Raw genomic sequence first — 22,970 nt, forward strand, 5'->3', positions numbered from 1 at the left:
AATATCACGACACTACGGACGGACAAGTGACTGTTTTTACGTGTTGTCGTTAGCAACCACGATGATAAAACAATGGCATGGCTTTGCCATCCGCTTGTTTGTTTTGCATGTTAACCTTTCACAATAAAGCTCAAGATCCTGTTGAGACTTTTCAAAATAAACTAAATCCCATGAAAGAGCATGCAGGATTTTTACGGATGAGAAGCAAAAAAGAGGCGTTAGGTGCTAAAAAATAAACCTTAGACTCAAACGTTAGAACAGGCTTTTCCCCGCAGCACGCCGTGTAATAAATATTCACAAAGAAAGCGGTGGCCATTACAATTTATGTTTAAAAATGTATAACTTCATGCATCGGTTAAAAGTCTCAACTCCAGGTACACAACGCCCAGCTGAAAACACTTCCTGCAAGTCGAGCTGCCCGAGATTCACAGAATTTACAGAAAATGTTAAATTTTTGTGATTTATATCGTTATCGGGATGATGGATGTCTTATATCGGGGTATGAGATTATGGTCATATCGCACAGCCCTAGTTCAATCCCTGGCTCCTCCAGTCTGCATGTCAAGAGTGTGAATAGGTAGCACTCATGTAGGAAGCACTCAGTTTAGAGAAAGTGTGTGATTGGGTGAATGTGGCATGTTGTAAAGAGCACTTTGAGTAAACCGGGAGGGTTGAAAAGCGCTATATAAGAATCAGTCCATTCACTGTCCGAACAGAGTTTCGTCATGTTACTTTTGCACTATTATGTTCTGGCACATGTTGTTATTACATGGCTTGATTAAGGTCCACATTAGGCTGACATCTGGGGTCAGAGCTGAAACTGTTCTGGGCCAGCAAAGGACCACCAGTGTGTCTGCAACTAGCCTTGTGCTGGCCCATGTGTGGGCCACTTCTGGCAAACCTGATCTGGGCCACCAAAGGGCCATCATTCTTTGCAGTATGTGGGCCAGATCCGGGCCATACCAATTTTGCTATTTGGGACACCTACAGGAGCTGCTTGGACATTGAAACCCTATAGCATGAAGCTCCTAGTGCACCGTGTGTGTGCTCATGTTGATGTCAAAGGAAGACTGGAGTACCACATTTACTCAGTCAGCAGTGTGCTGATGACCTTTACACAGTCGGTGACACGCCCTGTAACTTTATCTGATCTGCCACTTCATGGTCGAGTTGCTGTGGTTCCTAAAGACTTCCAGTTTGCAATAACACGACTTACAGTTGATGATGGAAGATCTAGAAAGCAACTGGCTTATTCCGACAGCGGCGTCAATGACAGCACCGGTCAGAAATTCATTGAACTCTTTACAGCGACCCATCCTTTTCATGTTTGTAAAGGCACACTGCGTGATTTATTTATTTAATTAATTTTGTTTTTTTGTGGAAGTTTGAAAACTCTTGAATTCAAATAGTGTGGCAGAATAATTTTGTCCATATTTGGCGCAAAAGTCTTGAACCATCCTCATTTCTTTATATTTTGCTAGAAAAATGGGAAATGGATTCAGAAGTTTATTGACATGTAGAAACGAATATGAAAATGCAGCATACAAGGCAAAAACAGAGTTTGTACAATTCTTGAAAGCCAGCATTTAAGGTGACCACCTTTATTCTTCAACACAGTCTCTTAGGCAACCTTTATTGTCATTTCTTTAAGTAGTCTTCAGGAATAGTTCTCCAGGCTTCATGAAGGGCAGAGCTCTTCTTTGTTGGCTACCTTTTGTTCCATTCTCTGGCAACGTGATGGGAAATGGCATTGTTCTATAGAGCGTTTCTACTCTCCCAGAGTACTCAAACCACTCTATATAACATGCCACATTCAAAGACCAAATAAATTCACCCAGTCACTTTTTTCTAAGCCTTTAGTGCAGGGGTAGGCAACTCCAGGCTTCGAGTGCCGGTGTCCTGCAGGTTTTAGATGTGTCCTTGATCAAACACAGCTGATTCAAATGGCTAAATTACCTCCTCAACATGTCTTGAAGTTCTCCAGGGGGCTGGTAATGAACTAATCATTTGATTCAGGTGTGTTGACCCAGGGTGAGATCTAAAACCTGCAGGACACCGGCACTCGAGGCCTGGCGTTGCCTACCCCTGCTTTAGTGGTTCTTAACTAACATTCATGCACAACTTGGATTTAGTATCTTGCCGAAGGATATTTGGCATGCAGACTGGAGGAGTCAGGAATCGAACCACTCTCCTTCTGATCAGTAGTTAAAGTGCTCTACCTCCTGAGCTACAGCCACACTGCATCCAATATGATTAATAATGTTGAACTTAACACCCTGGGGAGGCCAAACCACGACTGAGGTATGCTTTTCCTGTTTCTTAAGGAGATGACTGTCAGGTACTGTTCATCTGCTCTGGAGTTTTTTTTTTTGTTTGTTTTTTAGGCCTGCTACTAACTCTTCGATTTCTGTTCATGGTGTTTAGGGAAGAGGAAACAGAGAAAATGGGAAGTTAGGATTACTTTTATTTCTTTGAACAAATTCTGAATTTGAATATACAAATATCTGAAGGCAAGGGATGGGGTTTTTGTGTAGGAAGCTTCTGGTTTGTGTTTGTATCAGCCAAACATGTTTGAGCTGGAGTCTAAAATGGAGGTGGAGTCTAACTGTGAGATAAGATCCTGTCAGAGGAAGGAGGTGAATGATATCGAGCAGCATCACAAGTGCAGCCCGGCCATGGAGCCATCGGGCAGCGTGACATGAACAGGCTGGGACTAGCTTTCAAATTAATAAAGGTTCATATCCAAAGGTGAATTTTTTCTCCGTACTGAACTACAACAGAACACATCCACAATTCCCAGACAACTCATCACCTATAGAAGCTAATATAGCCTTAAACCACAAAATACATATATCAGGGAGTGTGTGAGAGTCTGAGTTGGTTGTTGTTGTTGTTGTGCAATGAAACCCAACCATTTGATGAGCTGAGCTCACTTGGTTTTCATTAAATGTGTTTCAGATACTTTTTTTCTAACTTGAGAAATTGAATAGCAGAATATTTTGCAACATGAAGACATTGTTTATTAAAAATTGTAAACCATATGGAGACATTAAGTTACAGTCAGAACAACGAATACAGTGTGTGCGTCTGTTTGTGCAGCATTCCTGGACTGTGGTTTATTGTCTCTCTGTGGGTTTAAAAACAGTCTGTTAATAATTTTTCTGGCATCTGAGGTTAGGGATCGTGTTCAGCCTTTTCTTAGCTTCGGGACGTGCAGCTTAATGAAGAACCTTATTTTACCAGCACTGTTTAGTGTTATTATACATTAGATGAGAAGCTAAAGTGAACAGCGAACATTTAAAAAAAGAATACCTTTGAAAGTAGTTGACCTTTTGCAAAAAAGGAAAAAAAAAAATCTGAGCTGCATATTTTTAAAGGCTTTATTGAGCAGTCACATGTTTTTCCACACAGGCTCATCTGTGAGAGTGACAGGTGATAAATGCCTCATGTGAGTGCCACAGTTTTCAAGGATAAACATTCCCTCTGGAAGACTTTAAACTGGCATTGTAACTGAATTTTCAGCCACTTGGCAGCCATCTTGGCAATGCCTTTTGGCAGTTATTTGGGCAGAAGCCTCCCTGTTCTAAATGAATGGGAAGAAGGCTTTAATTCCACTTGTCTCCTGGAAAAAAAAGTGCTTAAATAAAATCAAAGATCAAATTAGATTTTAAAAAATGCTTTAAACTTCCGTGATGTAAATGAGCTTAATACATTTAGTGCTTCATGTCCACTTTAATGGAGTGTTGATTTCTTTCCTCCTACTATCTAAGGAAGCTTCATTGGGGGGGGGAGAAACTGTCCAAATCCCCTTTTCCTCACTAACCTCTGACCTCCTCGTGGCACACAAGAAAGCCAGTGGATGACGAACGCTGAGTGAAATCTGCTGCGGTGTGCATCTTGCGTGTTTGAATGCAGCTCCAGCAGAAAGCTAAGCCAGCCTGCTGCGCAGGACAAACATCTGGAAGTATTAAAACTCCGATGACTCCAGCAGAATCCGTCTGCAGCCAATTGCAGCCTCACTTCCTGGAGGTCCTCTGCCAATCAGGAACCTAGCCAGAGCTGATGGGCTGTCCAGTTAGAGTTTTTCAGGGACAGAAAGTAGAGGAAAAGAAGAAAAAGCACTGAAGGGAGAAGAGAGAAATTTTTTTGAGTTTTTGAAAAGAAGAACTATCTGCAGCAAGTTCTGCACACACGTCAGCATCTAGTTTTTCTGGACTTAAGCAGGTCATACTGATCTGGTTATCAGTTTGGGTTGGGAAGGAAGAAGAAAAAGGAGGTAGGAAATGGAAAAATACACATTCACAGAAAGTGCAGCTCTGCTTTTTCTTGGCTTTTCTCCTCCTTTCTCTTTTTTCTTGCTTTCTTCATCTTGTTGAAGGCATTATAGGAGGTGGTTCACATTTTTAAAAATTCAAATGCTCCCTTAACTTTTTTTCTGTGGTGATCACATGACTTATCAGGATGATTGTGACATCCTCTTCCTTTTGTCTTCACTTAGTTTCTGTAGGTGGCACTATTTTTCGTCTGCACTAAACCAGGATTAATCAATCTTTATTCTTCTATTTTCAAACCAAGATAAAAACAGTTTTGTCTTTTCAGCCTAAAACTTTGGAATGCAAAACGACGTTATTGAGGTTGAAGTTAAAATTTTGTTTCTCATTTCAATGTAGGACACATTAAATTACAATCAGAGGAACTTTTAGTACTTTTAATAATGACTTTTGGTCAATGTAAACACTTTGTTTTCACATTCAACAAGCTGCCCAAAGCATTCCTCAGAGTTTGGTCCATCTTGACATGTTGGTATCACATAGTTGCTGCAGATTTATAAGCTGCACGTCCATGATGTGAATCTCCTGCTTCTACCACATCTCAAAGGTCCTCTATTGAATAGGAGATCTGGTGACTGTGGAGCTCATTTTAGTATAGTGAAGATATTTTCACTTTCAATTTGGCAGTTTGAGATAATTTATGGTTTGTGACATGGTGTGTTCTACATGTCATCAGAAGATGGGTTCACTGTGGCCATGAAGGGATGGACATAGCCGGCAACAATACTCAAGTAGGCTGTGGTGTTTCAATGATGATCAGCTGGTAGTAAGAGGCCCGTTCTCTGTAATCCCTGGTGTAAAGGTTGTGTGGGAAAATCAATATAAAATATTCAGACAAGCACATCAGGCACCAACAACCACGCCACCTTCAGGATCACTTAATTCACCTTCAATGCCTATTCTGATGTTCAGGTTGAACTTCAGCAGGTTATGTTCACCACGTCTTCATGCGTAAATGCACTGAGGTGCTGCCATGTGCTTATCTAATTAGATGTTTATATTAATGAACATTTAAACAAGTGTAGCCAATAAATTGAACGGTCGGTGTAAATTACGTCATATGATCCACAAGAAAACCAGAATAAGTTATATAAGTTATTTTTACTAAGCAATAACTGAGCTGGTCTAAAGCCTTTTCAGCTCTTTGCCCACATGAACTGCTGAGTTCTGTAGACTAAACAGTGCCTGTTGGTTTACAATCACTCTTTCTCTCCCCAGGTCGTCCTGACAGACATAAGCCAGAGCATCGTCACAGGTAGGAGGTTTCACATTTCACTGTCTCTGCTGGCAGTATTTGCAAAAATGACTAAGTGCTTTGAAGAAGGGTGCGTCTAATCTCTCCCACATGTAACAGACAGTTTGCCCTGGAGAGGTGCGTTTGAAGTTGAATCCAGGTAAAAGGTCTGATTGCTTTGATCTGACCCTCTAAAAGGATTTACCTTACAGTACGAATCAGGCGTCTTTGGGTTAAAGGCGCAGCTTTGGAGGATTTTCTTCAGTATCCTTGCAGACTTCCAGGGAATGCTTTTCTCCCCTCTCGTCTGTGGTCCTGACACACTCCTGAAAGTATTTTGGCTGTTGGCCGGTGGCCATGGCAACTAGCTGGGGAAGTCACCGGGTTTAAAAAGTGTGTGTGTGTGTGTGTGTGTGTGTGTGTGTGTGGAACAAAGTGTTGCTTTTGTCGAGCTTGTATCACTTAAAAGACGTCAAACAAAGAATCCAAAGTGATTGTGAGAGGATCCAAATGCACAAATATATGGCAGGTTAAGTTTATTACTGAATACAGAAGTGAGTGGAAAGTCAAAGAATCTCCATTAAGTGACTTTTGAGACTTTATTTTGTGTATTGACCGACTGATGTTTGGCCAAGTCTCCTCACCTGAAGCAGAACATTTTTTTAAAGACTGATTCTGTTTTTCAAACTTTCATTGAATAAAAACTTAAAACCAAAGAAGTGCCAAAAACGGTAGTTTCTCTAAATGTCACCTTAGACACAGGTTATGGGATGCTCATGGGATACAGTAGTGACTTGTTACACTACATGTAGCCTCGAGGTTTATTGTCCTACTGGACACTAAGAGGGCCATAATTTACAAAATAAACATTATATTAATATCAGTGAAAGTTGGAACTAGTGATTGAGGCCATAAGATCACCAGGAAGGACCATCTGTCGTGCCGAGGACTTATATTATTACAGAGGCGCAGGTTGCTTTTATAACATCAGAAGATCACCTTTAGTGACCTCCCACCTCTAGACGCTCAAGATGCTTAAAACATTTGCAAAGCCCCCTTGGACGAATATAACGTGTGAAGCTCGTCTTTTTTTTTTTTTTTTTTTAAACTGAGGGGGTTGTGTCATGATTCCAGAACAAAATGAGTGGGTGTGCGTCAGATGTTGGTGAGGGTAGTCCCTGCCTCTTCACCTTACCATAGCTAGCCTTGAAAAACCCAGAACCTGTTCTAATGGTCGTGAAGTCTTTACTAATATAAACTGAGGTGTCAAAACTCGTCATTGAGGCTACAGGGAGGTCGTCAAATGTCGTCTTTATGGGTTAAAGTAAAACCTCATCATCGTCTCCTTTCCTTTGGATGACCATCTACGAATTAGCTGTTGTCCAAAGGTATCTGCCATTTTCTTTATTGCACAGTTTCTCTGTGCCAGTAGGCTGTTAAATCCACATAGGAATCTGGGCCGTTAGGAGCCATTAAAAACACCTGTTTTGACAACAAGTGGTTCACTTGTCTTACTGCATTTAAATGTTTTTTGAACTGCTGAGCAATCAGTTGCACACAGCCCACAATGATGTAATGGGAAAAGAAGAAAACCAGTGAAAACTTTTTTTTTTGAAACATAGAAAAGCTACATTAGCACAGAGGTTCATTGTTCCTGCCGACTCTCACCTAAAAACTACAAATCATACCTTCTCCCAGTCAAACTGACACCTCTGACGGTGTAAACAAAGCTTGCTGAGCAGAGGCGTATTTCACTGACATTTAATAAGTGCATCGTGTTTTCTTCAACCTTTCTCTGCAGTAAACAAGGAGAAGTGGAAAGAGGAGGATAGAAGGAACATTTTTTCCACCAGTTTAAAGTAAAGCAGTGTGTTTGGGCAGTGTCAGGGGTGAGTCATGTGTGTCTGTTCATAGTTAGCAGCTCCGTGGCAGAAAGAGAGAGGGTGAGCAGCAGAGTCAAAAGACAGGCTGATCTATAACAGAAAGAGAGAAAGAACCGTCCTCGCGTCCTGTTATCGTCTTGGTGAGTCTGGCTAGATAACCTTCCTAGATTAGGAACTACTTTTCCATTTAAAAAGGAAGAGCTTTGGCTCACCTTTTCTGAAATGTCTGTTGTGATAGATGTGATTGCTGACAGTTGGAAAAATGGTCTATCTATTTGATAAACATGCTCCCAGTTTGGGAATACCAAGGAATTCTCCCAATTTATTTATTTTGTTTGTACTGGAATTTTAGCTAAATGTGCTTTCAGCAAAGTCTTTGCTCTACAGCTCATCTGACCAATGTGACCTCAAAGTGGGCGAGTCCAGTAAGTGTGCTGTATTGAAATGTGTTGATCAGAGTGGAAATTTTCGAACATTCTCCCTACTGTGTAATAATGCCAGTATCCACACAGCAGGAATAACTGTATATTTTATTTTATTTTTTTAACTTTTTTGGAGTTATTAGTGATTTTGCTGCAGGTTTTTGGCCATCCAGTGGTGCTGACTGGGTTCTTGGCTCTAGAAGATTGTAAAGGTGAAAAAACACATTTAACTGACAAATAAGATTCATTTAAGGGAGCTGCCATGAAAGTGACTCATTCTGCACCCTTTAGCTGAGGACTGAGTCACATGAGTTTTGCTTTGAATCATAAAATTATGCAGTATTATGTAAGCGTAAGCATACAGATCGGCGTTTCCGACTCGAACCGCCCTAGCTGCACCGTTGGAGTATATCATATATGGCTCTTTAAAGTATAGCCAGCAAAGTCTCAGGAATCAGGTGACTGAAAACTAAAGTCACACTAAAAACAGATCAGTTTTTTTTTATTCTTTAAGATCTTGTGAATTCAGCCCTAATGGTCAACGTTAGGGTGACCCCACCGGTCGCAGCAGATGGCCCCGCCCCTCCCTGAGCCTGGTTCTGTTGGAAGTTTCTTCCTGTTAAAAGGGAGTTTCTTCTTCCCACTGTCGCTAAAGTGCTCGCTCCTCCTGGTTTTTGCCCTTTACTGGCCAAGTCAACGGAAATCCTGAATTTGTAGTTATCTTCAGTGTAAGCATAGAAAAAGTGCTTGTGTGAATGGGTGATAATAGGTGAATGGGGCTCGCACTTTGAATGCTCTCGGATAGTTGAAGTGCTTTATGTAAGAATCATTGCATTTAGTTAAATGATGCTGTTTTCAGAAGTGTTACCATATTTGAATGAGGCACTGAAGCAAATAAAATAAGCCATGGAGGAAGTATCATAGAATTTTGTCCTTTTGTTTCATAATAATAATAATAATAATAATAATAATAATGGATACTTTATTGATCCCCATGGGGAAATTACTTGTTTTTCTCTGCATTTGACCCATTCACTCTGTGAAGCAGTGGGCAGCCCACTAAGCAGGCGCCCGGGGAGCAGTGTGTAGGGACGGTACCTTGCTCAGGGGTACCTCAGGGTCATCGTCCAGTGTTTGAGAAAACAGATGCAGCATTTACACTTGAGACACGCATAAACATCCACATGCAGTAACACAGGCCCTTTAATCACAGCACAGACTGTTATTGTAACAGAGCAGAGTGATGCAAGCTACAAAGAGGTGCTTTTTAACTACAGGAACTTTTTTTAGTTGGTATCTATTGGAGGTCATACTTCTCTTTTCGGTCTCCATCTAGAGGGACTGGAGACCATAATTCTTCTTAAAACTCACTTTTTATAGTCTTTTATTCATCCTACCATAAATTAAGCACTTTCCTTGGGCAAAATGAACGTCAGGTGACGTAAATATTTTGTGATTGTTCAAATTAATTAATGTTACACCAGTAAAACATTAATGTAAACAAACAATACATTTAAATGTTAGTCTTGGAAATGAAACAAAAGTAGGACGAACCAACTATAAATGAAATCCAGGTTTTACCACGTATTTATTTGATAGAGGAAGTACATCATAAAAGTCATGAGAAGTTTAAAAGTCAAGCATCCTACACAAAGTGTGTAGAAAAAGTGACGTCAGAGGTGATAGTAGTAGGTTTAACAAGTCTGGGGGAAAAAGAAAATGACATTGGAATGAGAATTTGAGATATTACCTGAACCGTGTTGTTTGTTTGTTGTTTTAAATTATTATTAAACTGTTACGTCTCTCTGTGTCCCAGAACTGTTGGGACTGAAAATGTCTACAGACGTGTTTGGTTTAGATGTAAAAAAACAAACTTGTAGTCATAAATCCTGCATTTCCAGAAGACCAAATCTGTGACTGTTCTTGACTTGTTAATGAGGTCAAATGAGGAAATGTTTTCTGCACAAACCGCAGATTCATTGTTTGTAATTAGAGAACTGTACCCATCATTTAGATCTTTTGCCTGTATTGTGGCGATTCCCAGAGGCAAGGCAGCGGATGCTGAGCTCATGTGTGGAGTTCAAGTAGCGTGGACTGACTGGGACGACCGAGCTATGTTTGTCACTGGAAAACAGGGGGAGAGAGAGAGGAGGTGAGGTAGCAGAGGTGAAATGAAATGACTCATTGTTTCCTTTTTGTCCTCTCTGTGCAGCCAGGGTCCTTTGTCATCTATCAGAGCCGTCATCAAGAGAAGTGAGTATTCATTCTCACAAATGAACATAGAACCAAGAAGAATGAAACAAAATGTGCACAGTGTTTGGAGTGAAGCTGATACTTCCTGTACCTTGGATTTACGGTTCCTAAAAGTGCCAACTTTCCATCCGCTAATTTTTTTGAGGGCTTTAACTCTAAAAATAAAAGTTTTAAGGACAGGGTTGTTTTTCTTGTTTGTTATTGCACAAAAAAAATAAAAATTAGTTGATTCTGACGGGGTCGGGTTGGAGTCATCCACTTTTTTTTCTTTTAGCAGTGATGGAAAACATCTTCTTGGTTCGTGTGACTATTTTGATTGTGTCCACACTGTTATCTTCTCTGTAGTGGGAATTTTTCTGCTTTGTTTTGCTTGCCTTTCTTTTTTCTAAAGCGGCTTCTGTTTTCCTATCAGCCTCTTCCAGGTCGACCACTCTGTCTGAGGCTCCCAGAGACAGAGAGCGGGACCGGGAGAGAGACCGAGAGCGGGAAAGAGACAGAGACAGGAGGTACGAGTCTGCCGTGCCATCATCATCACTGGTTCATATTTAACATGCAGATGTTTCATGAAGTGAAACGGGGAAAAGAAAAGTAAAATCCAGCTGTGAATTCTGTTGTTATGGTTACTCCATTTAGTCAGGATAATATGTTAACACTTTAGCCAACAAACAAGCTTTAATCTTCACTTTTAGAGTAAATGAGCTTTATGTAAGGTGTGTGTATGTGAGGGGAAGCTCATCACTGAGCTCCTTCCTGCGTCACGTTTAAACACTTGGACGGTTCCTGGATCTGAGCCCGTGTAAACATTTGAAAATAGTTGTGTACTCTTTGAGCTGCATGTGTTTGCCTGTTTCTTCTTTAACAAGGTACTTTAAAACCATTTACTATGAATTCTGAGATTCATCTGGGTTTTTAATTAATGAAACAAAATTATATTTATGTCTCAAATTTAATTCCCCATTTCATTTAAAAGCTAAAATTAGCATTTTTTTTATTATGTTTTCATTTAAGTTTTAATTGACATCTTTGATGTGACTAAAAATTTTAACAGTTTTTTAATTAAACTGTTTGGGCTATAAAACTTAAAAACAATTAGAATAGTTTGTTATCATTTTAGAAAAATATAGGTGAAAAAAATCATTACAGTCCTGAAGCTAAAATCAGGAAATGAACTTTTTGAAAAACAGTTTTTCTTTTCAGTGAAGTTAAACGTCCGTTTAGATTCAGTGAAACTGAAAATTATAACTTTTTGAAAAGTCTGTGAAGGTTCTCAGTCATCCAGGTCATCGTAGTCAAAGGAGCTTGCAAAGAAAAGCGTCTGGACTTCTTTAAGTTGCTTGAAGACGTTTCACCTCTCATCCGAGAAGCTTCTTCAGTTCTAAGGTCAAATGACTCTAAGGACTCTAAGGAAAAAAGAAGGGACACACACATATGTAAAGGAAGCACTCAAAACGTGCGGCTATCCTAAATGGGCGTTCTTAAAGTCAGCAAAGAGGCACAGAAAAGAAGACCAGACACCAGCGAGGGAGGATAAGAAGGACAGACGCAACAACATTGTCATCCCCTATGTAGCCGGTGTATCAGAGAAACTCAGGAGAGTTTTCTCCAAGCATGACATCCCGGTGCATTTCAGACCCAGCAACACGCTCAGACAGAAACTGGTTCACCCGAAAGACAAAACTCGAAAACACAGACTTAACAATGCGGTGTATGCTGTACAACGCAGCGAGGAATGCTCAGACCTCTACATTGGAGAGACCAAACAGCCACTTCACAAGCGCATGGCACAACACAGAAGAGCCACCTCCACAGGACAAGACTCAGCAGTCCATCTGCATCTTAAGGATAAAGGACACTCTTTCGAGGATGCCAATGTTCACATTTTGGACAGAGAGGACAGATGGTTTGAAAGAGGAGTGAAAGAAGCCATCTATGTCCACTGTGAGCGACCATCTTTGAACAGAGGCGGGGGTCTACGACACCAACTCTCTGCCATCTATAATCCAGTTTTGAGATCCCTTCCCAGACGCCTTAACGCCCACTCACATCCTGGGCCATCTGACCTCAGGAATTCGCATGATAAGGTGGGGCCAGGTTTCACAATGAACACACCCGAAACTCTGGCTGATTGGGACCCACACCCAGTTTCACACCTTGGCTCAGGCGATTAGAGGATCATCAGGGGGTCCTTTGTCCCTCTGTGGGGGGAAACTCCCACTAGGTTTATATCTGGGACTCTCCACCATTTGACCTTAGAACTGAAGAAGCTTCTCGGATGAGAGGTGAAACGTCTTCAAGCAACTTAAAGAAGTCCAGACGCTTTTCTTTGCAAGCTCCTTTGACAACTTTTTGAAAAGAATTTTATTTTATGATTTAGTTGATTAATTTCAATGTGTCAGGAAAATGTATACATTATTATTTAATGAATTTATTGAATTAGTGAGGATAAAATGTATGTTTCCATACCTGCTTCTAAAACACTTGTGTGACGTGTGTAATGTTTTTTTTCGTCTCTGAACTTTGCACCTGTGTAGCTTTCAGAGCCTCCTGCCTGCTGTTGTCCTGTTTTAGATTTTGCTTTTTATAACCTTCCTTTAACATGTGACGTGTTTCCAGGCGTCCGGAGATCACCATCCTGTCAGCCGAGCCGCTGACCTCGACTTCCTGGTTTCCTGGAGCTTCTGGAGGGTTCCCACCTCCCCCTCCACCTCCTGCACAGATCTGGGGACCCACGATCCCTCCGGCCATACAGGTAAAGTGTTTATTCAGGGGTGTTTTTGTATTAAATAAATGGCTTTATTAAGTTTCATAGTCCTACCTGTGGATTCAGTGCATGTTTGTGTCTTATATTTGCTGGTTTTCTCTCACTCAGCCGCCTCCTACCTACGAGGAGGTGATCAGGGAGAAGACACAGGAGCAGGTTCTCTCCACTTCTTCCTCTGCCTCAGCATCCCCCTTGCATCCTGTTTCCAGAGTAACCATCTCCACGCAGACTGATCCAGGATCTGACCCTGATCCTCCAGAACCACAAGGCAAGAGGTTTTTTTTTTTTTGGGGGGGGGGTTTGTAAAGCTGGGTGATGTCAATAATATATCAATAACACATCAGTACAGTCATGACTTAAACAGTGCCGCTGTTCCAGATCTGCAGTCGTGTTGCCCTGCCCACACCTTCCAGCTGCACCTTTGCTACTTACGAGCTATTTATTGTGGAGAATATTGAAGCACTAAAAATTATTTTGCATGAATTTCACCTGTAGCGAAAAACTAATCTGATTTCTACATCTCCATTGTTGGGCTGTGGGGGGTCAGACGTCAACACACTCATAGTAAATGTTTAAAGTCTGTTCATATTAGACATAAGCAAGCGTTGAAATAACTGAATATGGTTCATGATTTCCTGCATCATTGCGCTGCCCTCAGCACTTTTATTAGCTTTTGGTGTTTCAGTTTATATATTCTTCATGTGTTATTATCTCTTTCACAGCAAGTGTGTAATGTAAATGACACTGTGTGCCATTTCCCTGGACCGCTGTTTAATGTTTATGCTGTCGGTGACTTTAATAGCATTTGTAAATAGTATTATCTGACAAATAATGTGGTTTGCTGTGTGGTGCAGATCATAAGAGGCTTGTACTTTAGTGACTTAACTTCTAGAATTTTATTAGTCTGTTACATTGCACCCATATATTTTATGGGTGGAGCTTTCTAACAAAGTTCACTAATTTTAGCTGAGGCGCTCCACCATTTCATAAAAAAAAAACCCCTAAATAACAACAACAAAACTATATTGTGACAGCCAAAGTACCAAATTCAGGGGTTAATGTTACAGTAGTTACACTATGTGCATGTTTTAAATACAGTACAATACAATACAGTCTGCCTGGGAACTAGTGAGCGGCGTGCCGCCTGTTATTTTACATTTCATAAAGTAACAGGATGTTATCGGTTTCGTCTGTATCAGCCAGCTGTATTGTCTGCCTTTAGCCTTATTTTATACGTAAGTAATCGAGTAAAAGTAACTTCTGTCTGTGTGTGCAGTAAGAAGAGCAGTGAAACCGCCTCGGCCGCCTTGCCGCCAGCCTCCTAAATCATCTCACGTTGATGACATCACCAGCACTGCCAGCCAATCAGCGCTTGCCCCCATTGGCAGTGACACGCACATTTCCACGCACACACAGTCCTGTGACCTCACTGATCTGGGTTCACCTTCAACCTCGAACTCTGGTGTTCAGACTGACCAGTGGGATCAGTGCTCTGCTACTGTGGATGTGCCTCCTCCTCGTACTTCTCCCACCACTTCCTTTGAAGTCCCATTGGAGCAACCCAGACCACGTCCTCGTTCGAAGCCTGGCCTTCGACCAATCAGCAGCGAGGTTAAAGTTCAGACTTTGGTGAAGCTGCGGGAGGACGGTTTGGCCACGTTAGCCAGTCGTGCAGCGAGTGACCCTGCTAACCAACAAGTCACTCAAGGGAAATATTCTCAGGAGTTACTCGAGGCCTTCAGTTCAGACGAGTGGGGCTTCCCCGATAACCGCGGCGACACCAGTGGGCTGAGCCAGTCAGAGAGTGAGGAAGGGGAGGACGAGGACGACTGGGAGGACATGGCAACACTGAAAGCTAGGATACAAGCCTTTGAGCAGCAGCAACAGCAGCAGGTGAGCAGTGAGAGCTGTGACGGTAATGACAAACAAAGCGGAACCACAAAGAGGCCCGAGCCTCGACCACGCCCTCGTTTCCAGGGGCAACAAGCCAAATCTGGCCCTCCCACGATTGCCCCCAAACCCAAAAACTTTTCACCTGGCCCTAAACCGTCCACCAAGGGATTCTGGGAAGATGGAGGTTTCACAGCAGCCACAGAGGACTCTACTGAAGCCCCCTCTTCTAAACCTCAAACAACGGCAGAACCATCACTGAAATCTGCTCCAGGCCTGGAGCCACAGCCCATTAAACCCACAGAGAAACCCACAACAACACCCAAACCCCAGTCCAGCACAGAAACCCTCTCCTCTGCTCCTGTCCCAGCCCCGCGGCCCCCTCCACCCAAGCTAACCCCCTGTCTCAGTGACCCTAAACCCCCACCCAGACCTCCAGTCACCCCCAGGGTCAGCGTGGGTGTTTCACACCCAGATAAGAGCACCACCGATGGACGCACTACCCCAACTCTAACCCCGAGGCCCTTGGTGGAAGTTGGTGGTGGATCACAGACAGAGACCCAGACTGGAAGTGAAGCGACGCAGAGCGCCACAAACCAAAGTGGTGAGTTTTCAACACAATTCACATTCTGCTGCCCCCTACAGGTGTCTCCAAGGAACTACTGCAGTTGTTATAAACAATATAAACAATTAATAATTGTTATTAATTAATAACTATTAATTCATAATTGTTACTTTGTTTCAATTTCTTTACCGAAGAGTGCTGTGGCAGAAAAATAATGACCTGCTGGTGCCTTAATATCAGCAGTTTTTCACATTTCACATGGCAGGCTTAGCATTTGTGGTAGTATCTAGAGATTAGTCCCATACTGTAGTGGTTTACACATTTGCCATAAAAGTCGAAAGATCCCTAGTTTGATTCCAGGTTGTGTCAGGAAACCTTCCAAGCAAACATGCAGAGCTGTCTGCTTCAGTGAGCGCTTGTGAATAAGGAAGCAGATGAAAGTAGAATTGTGCTATTAGCAAACAAAGGAGGTGCAGCCATGCTTACTTATAGGTTGTGATGATGATAATAATAATAATAACAATGATAATAATAATAATTGACTAATAATAGCACTAATCTGCAGTCTTGGTGAACTAGTCTGTTGCAAGCTCTGGTTGAAGTGACCACCTCACAGTCAGAGTAAACGATAAACATTTCTGTAGTCACAGACAGAGGATGAGTTTGGAGATGATATGGAGGATCACCACAGCAGCAACCTGGTGCTAAATAAATGACATGGTTATCGGTCACCAAACCTTCAAAATAAGAGCCAGAACCAAAATACTTACATGAGTGTTCTGACAAACTATATATTTGTGGAAAAACTATACTTGGCACAGAAATAAGTTAGGGGGACATAATGTCATAGCAAAATAAGTTCTTGGTAATCAGTAATTGATAAAGATCATGGTTGGAGCAGCATGAGTGCTTGATATGATTGTTATTGATGTATCTTGTCGTTGAATACAGCCACCAGCCACTGATAGTTGTGCCTCTGGCTGTTGGGACTGACCATGTGTCACTTGAGCTGTTTTACAGGTTTTTTTTTTTTTTTTTTTTTTTTTTTTTTGCTCCAAAGGTTTTAAATTGCGCTGACCTACATTTCCTGTTTTTTGTTTTTTTTGGGGTTTTTTTTTTTCACATATCTCAGCAGTAAACTAGACACAGAAACTTCGTCCTTTAAAAAAACAAAACAAAAACCTCTTTGTTTCTGCACATGTGCAGAAGTGCAGCTCAGCTCACAAATATTTACAAGAGGGAAGCGTGCTGCTTATCTACTAGATAACCCGATGGTGTAGCTGCTGCTGATAAGCATTGACTGAACTTGAGAGCTGCGCTGTGATAATCTGCTATAGCTGGATTTACTGATAGTAAATGGGAACATTTTCCTTTTAATGCTACTCACAGTTTTAAGCGTGATGACCCGAAGATAACAGGGTGCAAATAAAAGCTAAGCAGCCGGAACTTCTTTATGCTTTTTCTGTTTCTCAGTCTTATACATTTAGGTCTGTTTAAGGACAGACCTAAATGTATAAGATAAAACCAAAGTTTTTACAGCTTTGCCACCAATTTGGATTTTATATTCATCAAAATGTAACTGAAATGCAATTTTAATTCAAGGGTTCTCACAAAAGCATCATTAACTGTTTAGAAATGGCCTTTATATACACGGTTCCCCCATTTTCATTAGCTTATTAGACAACAAACAGTTTTATGACCACATGAGTGCCTATTTGGTTAGATTTAGACTTTAAAATGTATTAGGCTACAGCCTGGACATAAAGTAAAATACTAATTTAAATTTCAGCATTTAAAACTAAAAAGTTTGCTTTAAAAAAGGTTATTGTTTTGGTTAAAATGCAACTCTTGCCAGCTGTTTTAACGCTCTATTTGTGTGGTTGCCACGGTGACACATCTTCTCTGAAGAGCCTGGACAAACTATGTGTTACAGGGTGGCAGCACCTGTAGACAGCTATCTATGTTTCCTGTAAACAGGAACGAAATGATCAGACAGGGAGTCGTGGCTTGTCGTTCCTGAATACTCCGCAATTATTGCTGTTTACAGCTGCACTGAAAAAGTACCTTTATGTCCATGAACAGGGATGAATCGATTTCTTTACTGTGAGGCCAGGCTGGCTCTAAGCAGTGGACCGTGATGATGTCATTTCAGGCACAGCAGCTCCACCTAACTCTTCTGTTTGCCAGTGATAGCCAATCAGAAAGAAGTTGGCTTAAAAGACATATGAGCTAAATTAGCTTGTTTGATATATTTAGATAAAAAAAAATGCCCAATTAATGCCCTATTGGGCATTGTGTGTGGCACTCCTCTGGTTTTGTGTATGCTGAAGCATTATCCGTTAAAAGAGAAGCCAGTCCTGTGCTAATGTTGACATTTGAAATACAATCCGCTGTTTACCCTGAAACCTCTGTCAGGGATTTATAGTGGCGTCAGTGTTTGTGGTGCCTCCTCACTGACTGCTGAATACATATTTATCTCAGAATTCACAATGAGCAACCGTCTCCTCCTCCATGGACCAGTGAAGTCCTTTCCGTCTCGGCCTGAGTTTGCAGACAAATTAACTAACCTATTTTTAAATGACACCAATTGAACCTAATGTGCTGTCTACCAAGACACCGAAACAGCGGACATTCCCTAAACCAGCCCAGATGTTGACTTTGGAATCAGTGCTAATCGCACAAAACTCCAATATAAACCATTTACAGGATGTTTCCTCCTGCTTTGTAAAATGGTTTTACTGGTGAAATAAAGAATGCCTGGGACTTTCTGGGAGGACTGACTGGAGACATTTAATTACACTTCGTGAAATAGTCACAAATAACGATGTCAACCAAGATAACAGTGCTGTGGAAAACATGGTAACTGCTGTACCACAGCAGATCATCTGCCTCCATCTCACCCATTCCTACTAACCTCCTCTCCACACCAACCCTCTGCATGTCCTTCCTCACTAAATCCACAAACGTCTGGTCTTCCTCTTTTTCTCCTGCTTTGCAGCTTCTACATCCTTTGTCTAATATCCACCATCCTTCCTTCACACTATCATCTTGGAAACTTTCATTCTTATTGTTATCCTTGTGTCACAAATCACCCCTGACACTGATCTCCACCCACCCCACCCTGCCTGCACTTCTTCTTCACCTCTCTTGAGTACTGTCCTTGAGTTCTGTCTGCTGCTTTGGATGTTTGACCTCCAGGTATTTACATTCACCTACCTTGACTACTTCTGCTCCTTGCATGGTCTAAACATGAATCGGTTGATTTGAGACCGGCTTCATGAAAAATTGCGTTCATGAAAACAAAAATAAGATGAGCAGAAATTCTCCCTCATCAAGCTGCAAGCACTGCATGAATGTTATAAATGTGTCTCAGCTTCAAGCAGTTTTAGAATTAGATTTTTATTAAATCCCCATCGACAACTTTATTTTCAGGTTTATTTTCTGATTTATTTAATTAATTTTTTTGTCATTTCAGTGAAAGTTGGAAGTTCTCGTCCAGGCGTCCCAAACAAGCCAGCAGCACTGATGGCACCGCGCAGAGCAAGTGGTAAGACACAAGTGTATGTGTGTGTGTGTGTGTACACTGAGCAGAAGCACAATAGAGTGTTTGAGAGCTTAGAGACACAAATCTGTCCTGCTTAGAAATATGCAAACTTGCAAAGAGATTTTCTGTGGTTTGTGTTTTTGCATGTGAGTGTGTGTCTGTGTGTGCTGAAGGGAGGGGGGAGGGAAGGAGGGAGGGTGATGCATTATGCAATCCAAACCTTGTGAAAGAAAAAGACTGCGATTGTGTAAGGAGAAACAAGACCCCACTGTTGTTGTGGTGGTGTGCTGTGGGTTTGATGCACCAGAATTGTGTGTGTGTGTGCTTAAGTGTGTATGATATTTTTTCCAGGGTGTTTATTGGCTGCAGCATGAAGTTGTGCAAACAATAGTCTTTCATTAAATATATTTATCCTTCTCTCAGCTAGTAGTCATGCGCTGTGAGCCTCAGATTGGTGAGTGCATATTGAGGGATATCGACGCCCTTATCAGTTCTGCTCAGACGTCTCATCCTCGATGGCACGACAGTATTTTTTGGCACAGCGAAAAATGTTTACTATGATTAAAAAATGTAAACTTAAAAAACAAAAAACAATGTGAAACTGCTCGTGGTTTTCCTTTGGTCACCGTTTTGTCTCCACTACACTGATCGCAGAGTACAAACAGTAGAAAAAGGGCTGGTTTGTGACTCAGGTGTGAACAAGCTCCACCGATGTGAGTCTGACGTCACTGTTTGGCAGCGAGCTGTCAGGAAAGAAAAAACACATGACAGCACTGGAAAAGGGAGCTAATCGGCTTGGAGGCATTTGACTTATACAACCGTTTGGAAACTGTTCTTGACTCCGGTCCTTACTCAGGATGTTTGCTGCTGTGTTGCAATGAAGCAGTGTGATTCTTCTGTGTGTGTTACTTACATTTAAATGAATTTGGTCATCATTACGCCTTCTGTGTATGCCATACATTAACTACATGACCATAGCTGTAGTGAATCTGTCCTACCTCAAGCATCATGTAGTTTGATTAAACTGCAGATTTCCTGGAGTTTTGGAACAATAACAGCACTTCTGGATTGCTGGAAAAACAAAAGCCAGCACATGTAAATAACTTATTTAGGAAGCAAATCGAATGCAGACTGGCTGGAGGGACTCAGATAATCAGAGCATGTCAGAGACTAGTCTGAGCTTGTCGTGGAAGGCATACAGCGGCAGAAGAGATGGGAAATTGAGGCTTGATCGCAAATGAAGGCCCGAATCACTCAGTATTAATATAATGTGCTAATAAAGAGTTGGTGACTTTATATGGCCCTCGCTGAGCCTGGTTCTGCTGGAGGTTTCTTCCTGTTAAAAGGGAGTTTTTCCTTCCCACTGTCGCCAAAGTGCTACTCATAGGGGGTCATATGATTGTTGGATTTTTCTCTGTATCTATGAAGTGCCTTGAGGCGACTTTTGTTGTGATTTGGCGCTATATAAATAAAATTTAATTTAATTAAATATGGAGGTCCAGCAACATTAAACTCACCACTTGGCAACCATCCCATAAACAGGTTTGGGAATTTATTTGGGAAGTTATTTTGAAGCACTGTGCAAATTAAATGTTAGTGCCTGTTTTTCCTCTAGAAGTTGTTAACCATATTTAGTTTGCCGTGTTTCTGTTGTGTCTTAGTTCAAGCACACATTATGCACATGCATTTTTTGCCAGCAGAGGGCAACAAAGGACATTTAAAGCCTTACTGATCAGTGATTTAGGTTTAAATAGAAATGCAATCTGAAGAAAAATGATTGCTGAAGCATCTCAACATAAACAAGTAAAGTTCAGATGATGTCTGTGTCAGCAAACATCATCATACCAGGAGCATCGCTCATGTCCAGAAAGAAGAGAGCTATGACACGTGCTTGGTGTGAGTCTCTGTAAGTCTAGCTTTTGTTTTTTGTTGTTCGCACACTAAAATTTGGCTAAAACATAAGTCATTCAAAAATAAAAAGATTCTTCTTAAACGTTTAATCTTGACATTGTAGGAAAATTTTCAAGATTTTGTTCAAATTATTCTAAAAATTATTTTAATTTTTTTTTTTTTGCGTGTAACGTTGGTTCACCTTTTCTTGGTCATTGGTGAGCTCTTCTTTTATGTAAGTGCTACATTAAAAACTTTCTCTTGTTGCCTGTGTGTTTTTTTTTTTTTATCGAACCACTCAGATTATTAAATCAGCTTTAATCTCAGTGGTTTGATTTCATGTATGCATTTAATTAAAGCAAATTATGTTTGCTTTCTGCCTGCAGCCCCAAATCTGGCTCCCAAACCCTCTGGAGTCTCATCAACTCCTCTGGATCCAAACCCAGTCCCGGCCAAACCTGCAGCAGCCCCTAAAACTTCTGGACCAGCCCCAGCCAAACCCCCGAGCCCGGCTCCAGCTCCGGCCTTGAGGAAGGGGCCTGTGGTCCAGACCAAACCTGAGACTGCCAACACTACAAAACCAAACTCCTCAGACCCTCCTCTGCCGCCACGGTAAGAAAGAGAGCCAAGCTTTAGGAAAGATGGAAGTTTGCTGCAAAGCAATGAATTTCGAGGCTGTGGTGTCTCTGATCCATATGCTGTAAGGCTAATGCAGAGGACCGGGTTCAGGTCCACCACAATTTAAAAAAAAAAAAGGCTGAAAATCCCAAAACATATAATACATACACATACTGAGAGTGGTTTCAGTTGAATTTTGACTAACCTCTGGTGCAGTACGGAGCAGCCCCTCTTCTTTCAGCTACATACAGCAGTCGACCCTCAGAGCCGTACACATCAAGAACTCCACCTTGTTCTACTTTATCACTGTAGATAATGCATGCAGATAAACCAGCAGCTTTTCACAGTGAATGCAAACAAATCAGTCCAGCGGGCTTTGATCCAGAGCTAAACAGACTGAGGATGAAGCATTTTTGTGTCTACATAGGTGATTACCTCTGAACCTGCAAAATGAGGTCCAGCAAAATTAAGAAAGTAAGGTAGTAGGTGTTAGAGGGGCTACAGCTGACTGCTGCTGTCTTCTCTTGAAGACACCTCCTGTTTATCTTTACCTGACTAATAATACTCTTTCTTTTACCTTCAGTCCATCCAGTGTGAAGCTCCTCCCCCTTCGTCCACCACCAATCAAATCTATCCCCGGGCGCCCGCCGCCTCCAGCCATCAACTCCACCTCCTCAGGTAGCCAGAATCCAACTCTGTCTAAAGTTAGTCCCGCCCCTTCCCTTTCTGCTGCTAGTCAGGTGACACCTTCACAGACCAGTTCCAGTCCTCCTCCTTCAACAGCCAATCAGACACAGGCACAAAAGGCATCAAAGCGAGGACCACCTCTGCCTCCACGCCCTAAACCTGGACACCCTCTGTACAACAGCTATGTGGTAAACCTGCACGTGCACACACACACAAAGATAAAAGTTCTGATTACGTTTCTAATTCAACTTTATCTCTCAGAAGCAGGAAGTGCTGATCGTCCTGGATGACCCGAGTCCCTCGCCTTCGGAGCATCCTCCAGGCGAGAATCAGAATACCACCACCCCCCTAATCAACACATCACAGTGTCTGCTCGATCTGGACCCCAAGCCAGAGTCCGTCCCTAATCAGGACAACCAATCGAAACCTGCCCTGGAGGACCACAGCCTGTCAGGCTCAGAGGTACAGCTTCAGATTTTTTTTTATTTTTTTTTTAGTTGATTATTCAAATCATTTTTGAAAAAGGATCAGAGGTCACCTGTCAGGAGTGGTGGGTTGGTCCAGACCAGACAGGTTTGTAGCTCTGGACTACAGAGGCCCAAACTGCAAAAAATCATAAATTATAGGAAACTGGAACGGTACCAAAATAACATTTGGTCAATGAATAATTTACATTTGTATTGTCATCAGACCTTTTTATATTTGGTGCATTTAATTGAATATTATTTAAATTAATTTTGTTATTGATTTTTTATTTTGACTCACTGCAAAGGTTTTAAACGGTTTTTAAATGCATAAATATTAATGACGTTATGTTTTGTTTATCCTTTAGTCGATTCTTCCGGTGCAGCCTGCTGAGCTGAAGGAGCAACCAGACTCTCCTCCTGTCAGG

The 22,970-nt window shown here is 41.6% G+C and overlaps 1 protein-coding gene across 4 annotated transcripts in view; it reads left to right on the forward strand.

Annotated features, from left to right (window-relative positions):
• The window catches only part of LOC113017529 (uncharacterized), a 45,200-nt gene that overhangs the window by 2,795 nt on the left and 19,435 nt on the right, over positions 1–22,970 (forward strand). For 3 of the 4 annotated variants that reach the window (XM_026160680.2, XM_026160679.2, XM_026160677.2), the window contains exons 2-12: positions 5,550–5,586; positions 10,083–10,123; positions 10,536–10,629; positions 12,737–12,872; positions 12,993–13,152; positions 14,161–15,378; positions 18,815–18,886; positions 21,160–21,385; positions 21,975–22,266; positions 22,340–22,540; positions 22,911–22,969. In XM_026160680.2, the coding sequence (XP_026016465.1) occupies positions 5,550–5,586; positions 10,083–10,123; positions 10,536–10,629; positions 12,737–12,872; positions 12,993–13,152; positions 14,161–15,378; positions 18,815–18,886; positions 21,160–21,385; positions 21,975–22,266; positions 22,340–22,540; positions 22,911–22,969 (2,536 nt within the window). The remainder of the gene's footprint in view (positions 1–5,549; positions 5,587–10,082; positions 10,124–10,535; positions 10,630–12,736; positions 12,873–12,992; positions 13,153–14,160; positions 15,379–18,814; positions 18,887–21,159; positions 21,386–21,974; positions 22,267–22,339; positions 22,541–22,910; position 22,970) is intronic. The other variant, XM_026160678.2, reaches the window with a different exon arrangement.

Source organism: Astatotilapia calliptera, chromosome 3, assembly GCF_964374335.1.
Source record: "Astatotilapia calliptera chromosome 3, fAstCal68.1, whole genome shotgun sequence".
Taxonomy (NCBI): domain Eukaryota; kingdom Metazoa; phylum Chordata; class Actinopteri; order Cichliformes; family Cichlidae; genus Astatotilapia; species Astatotilapia calliptera.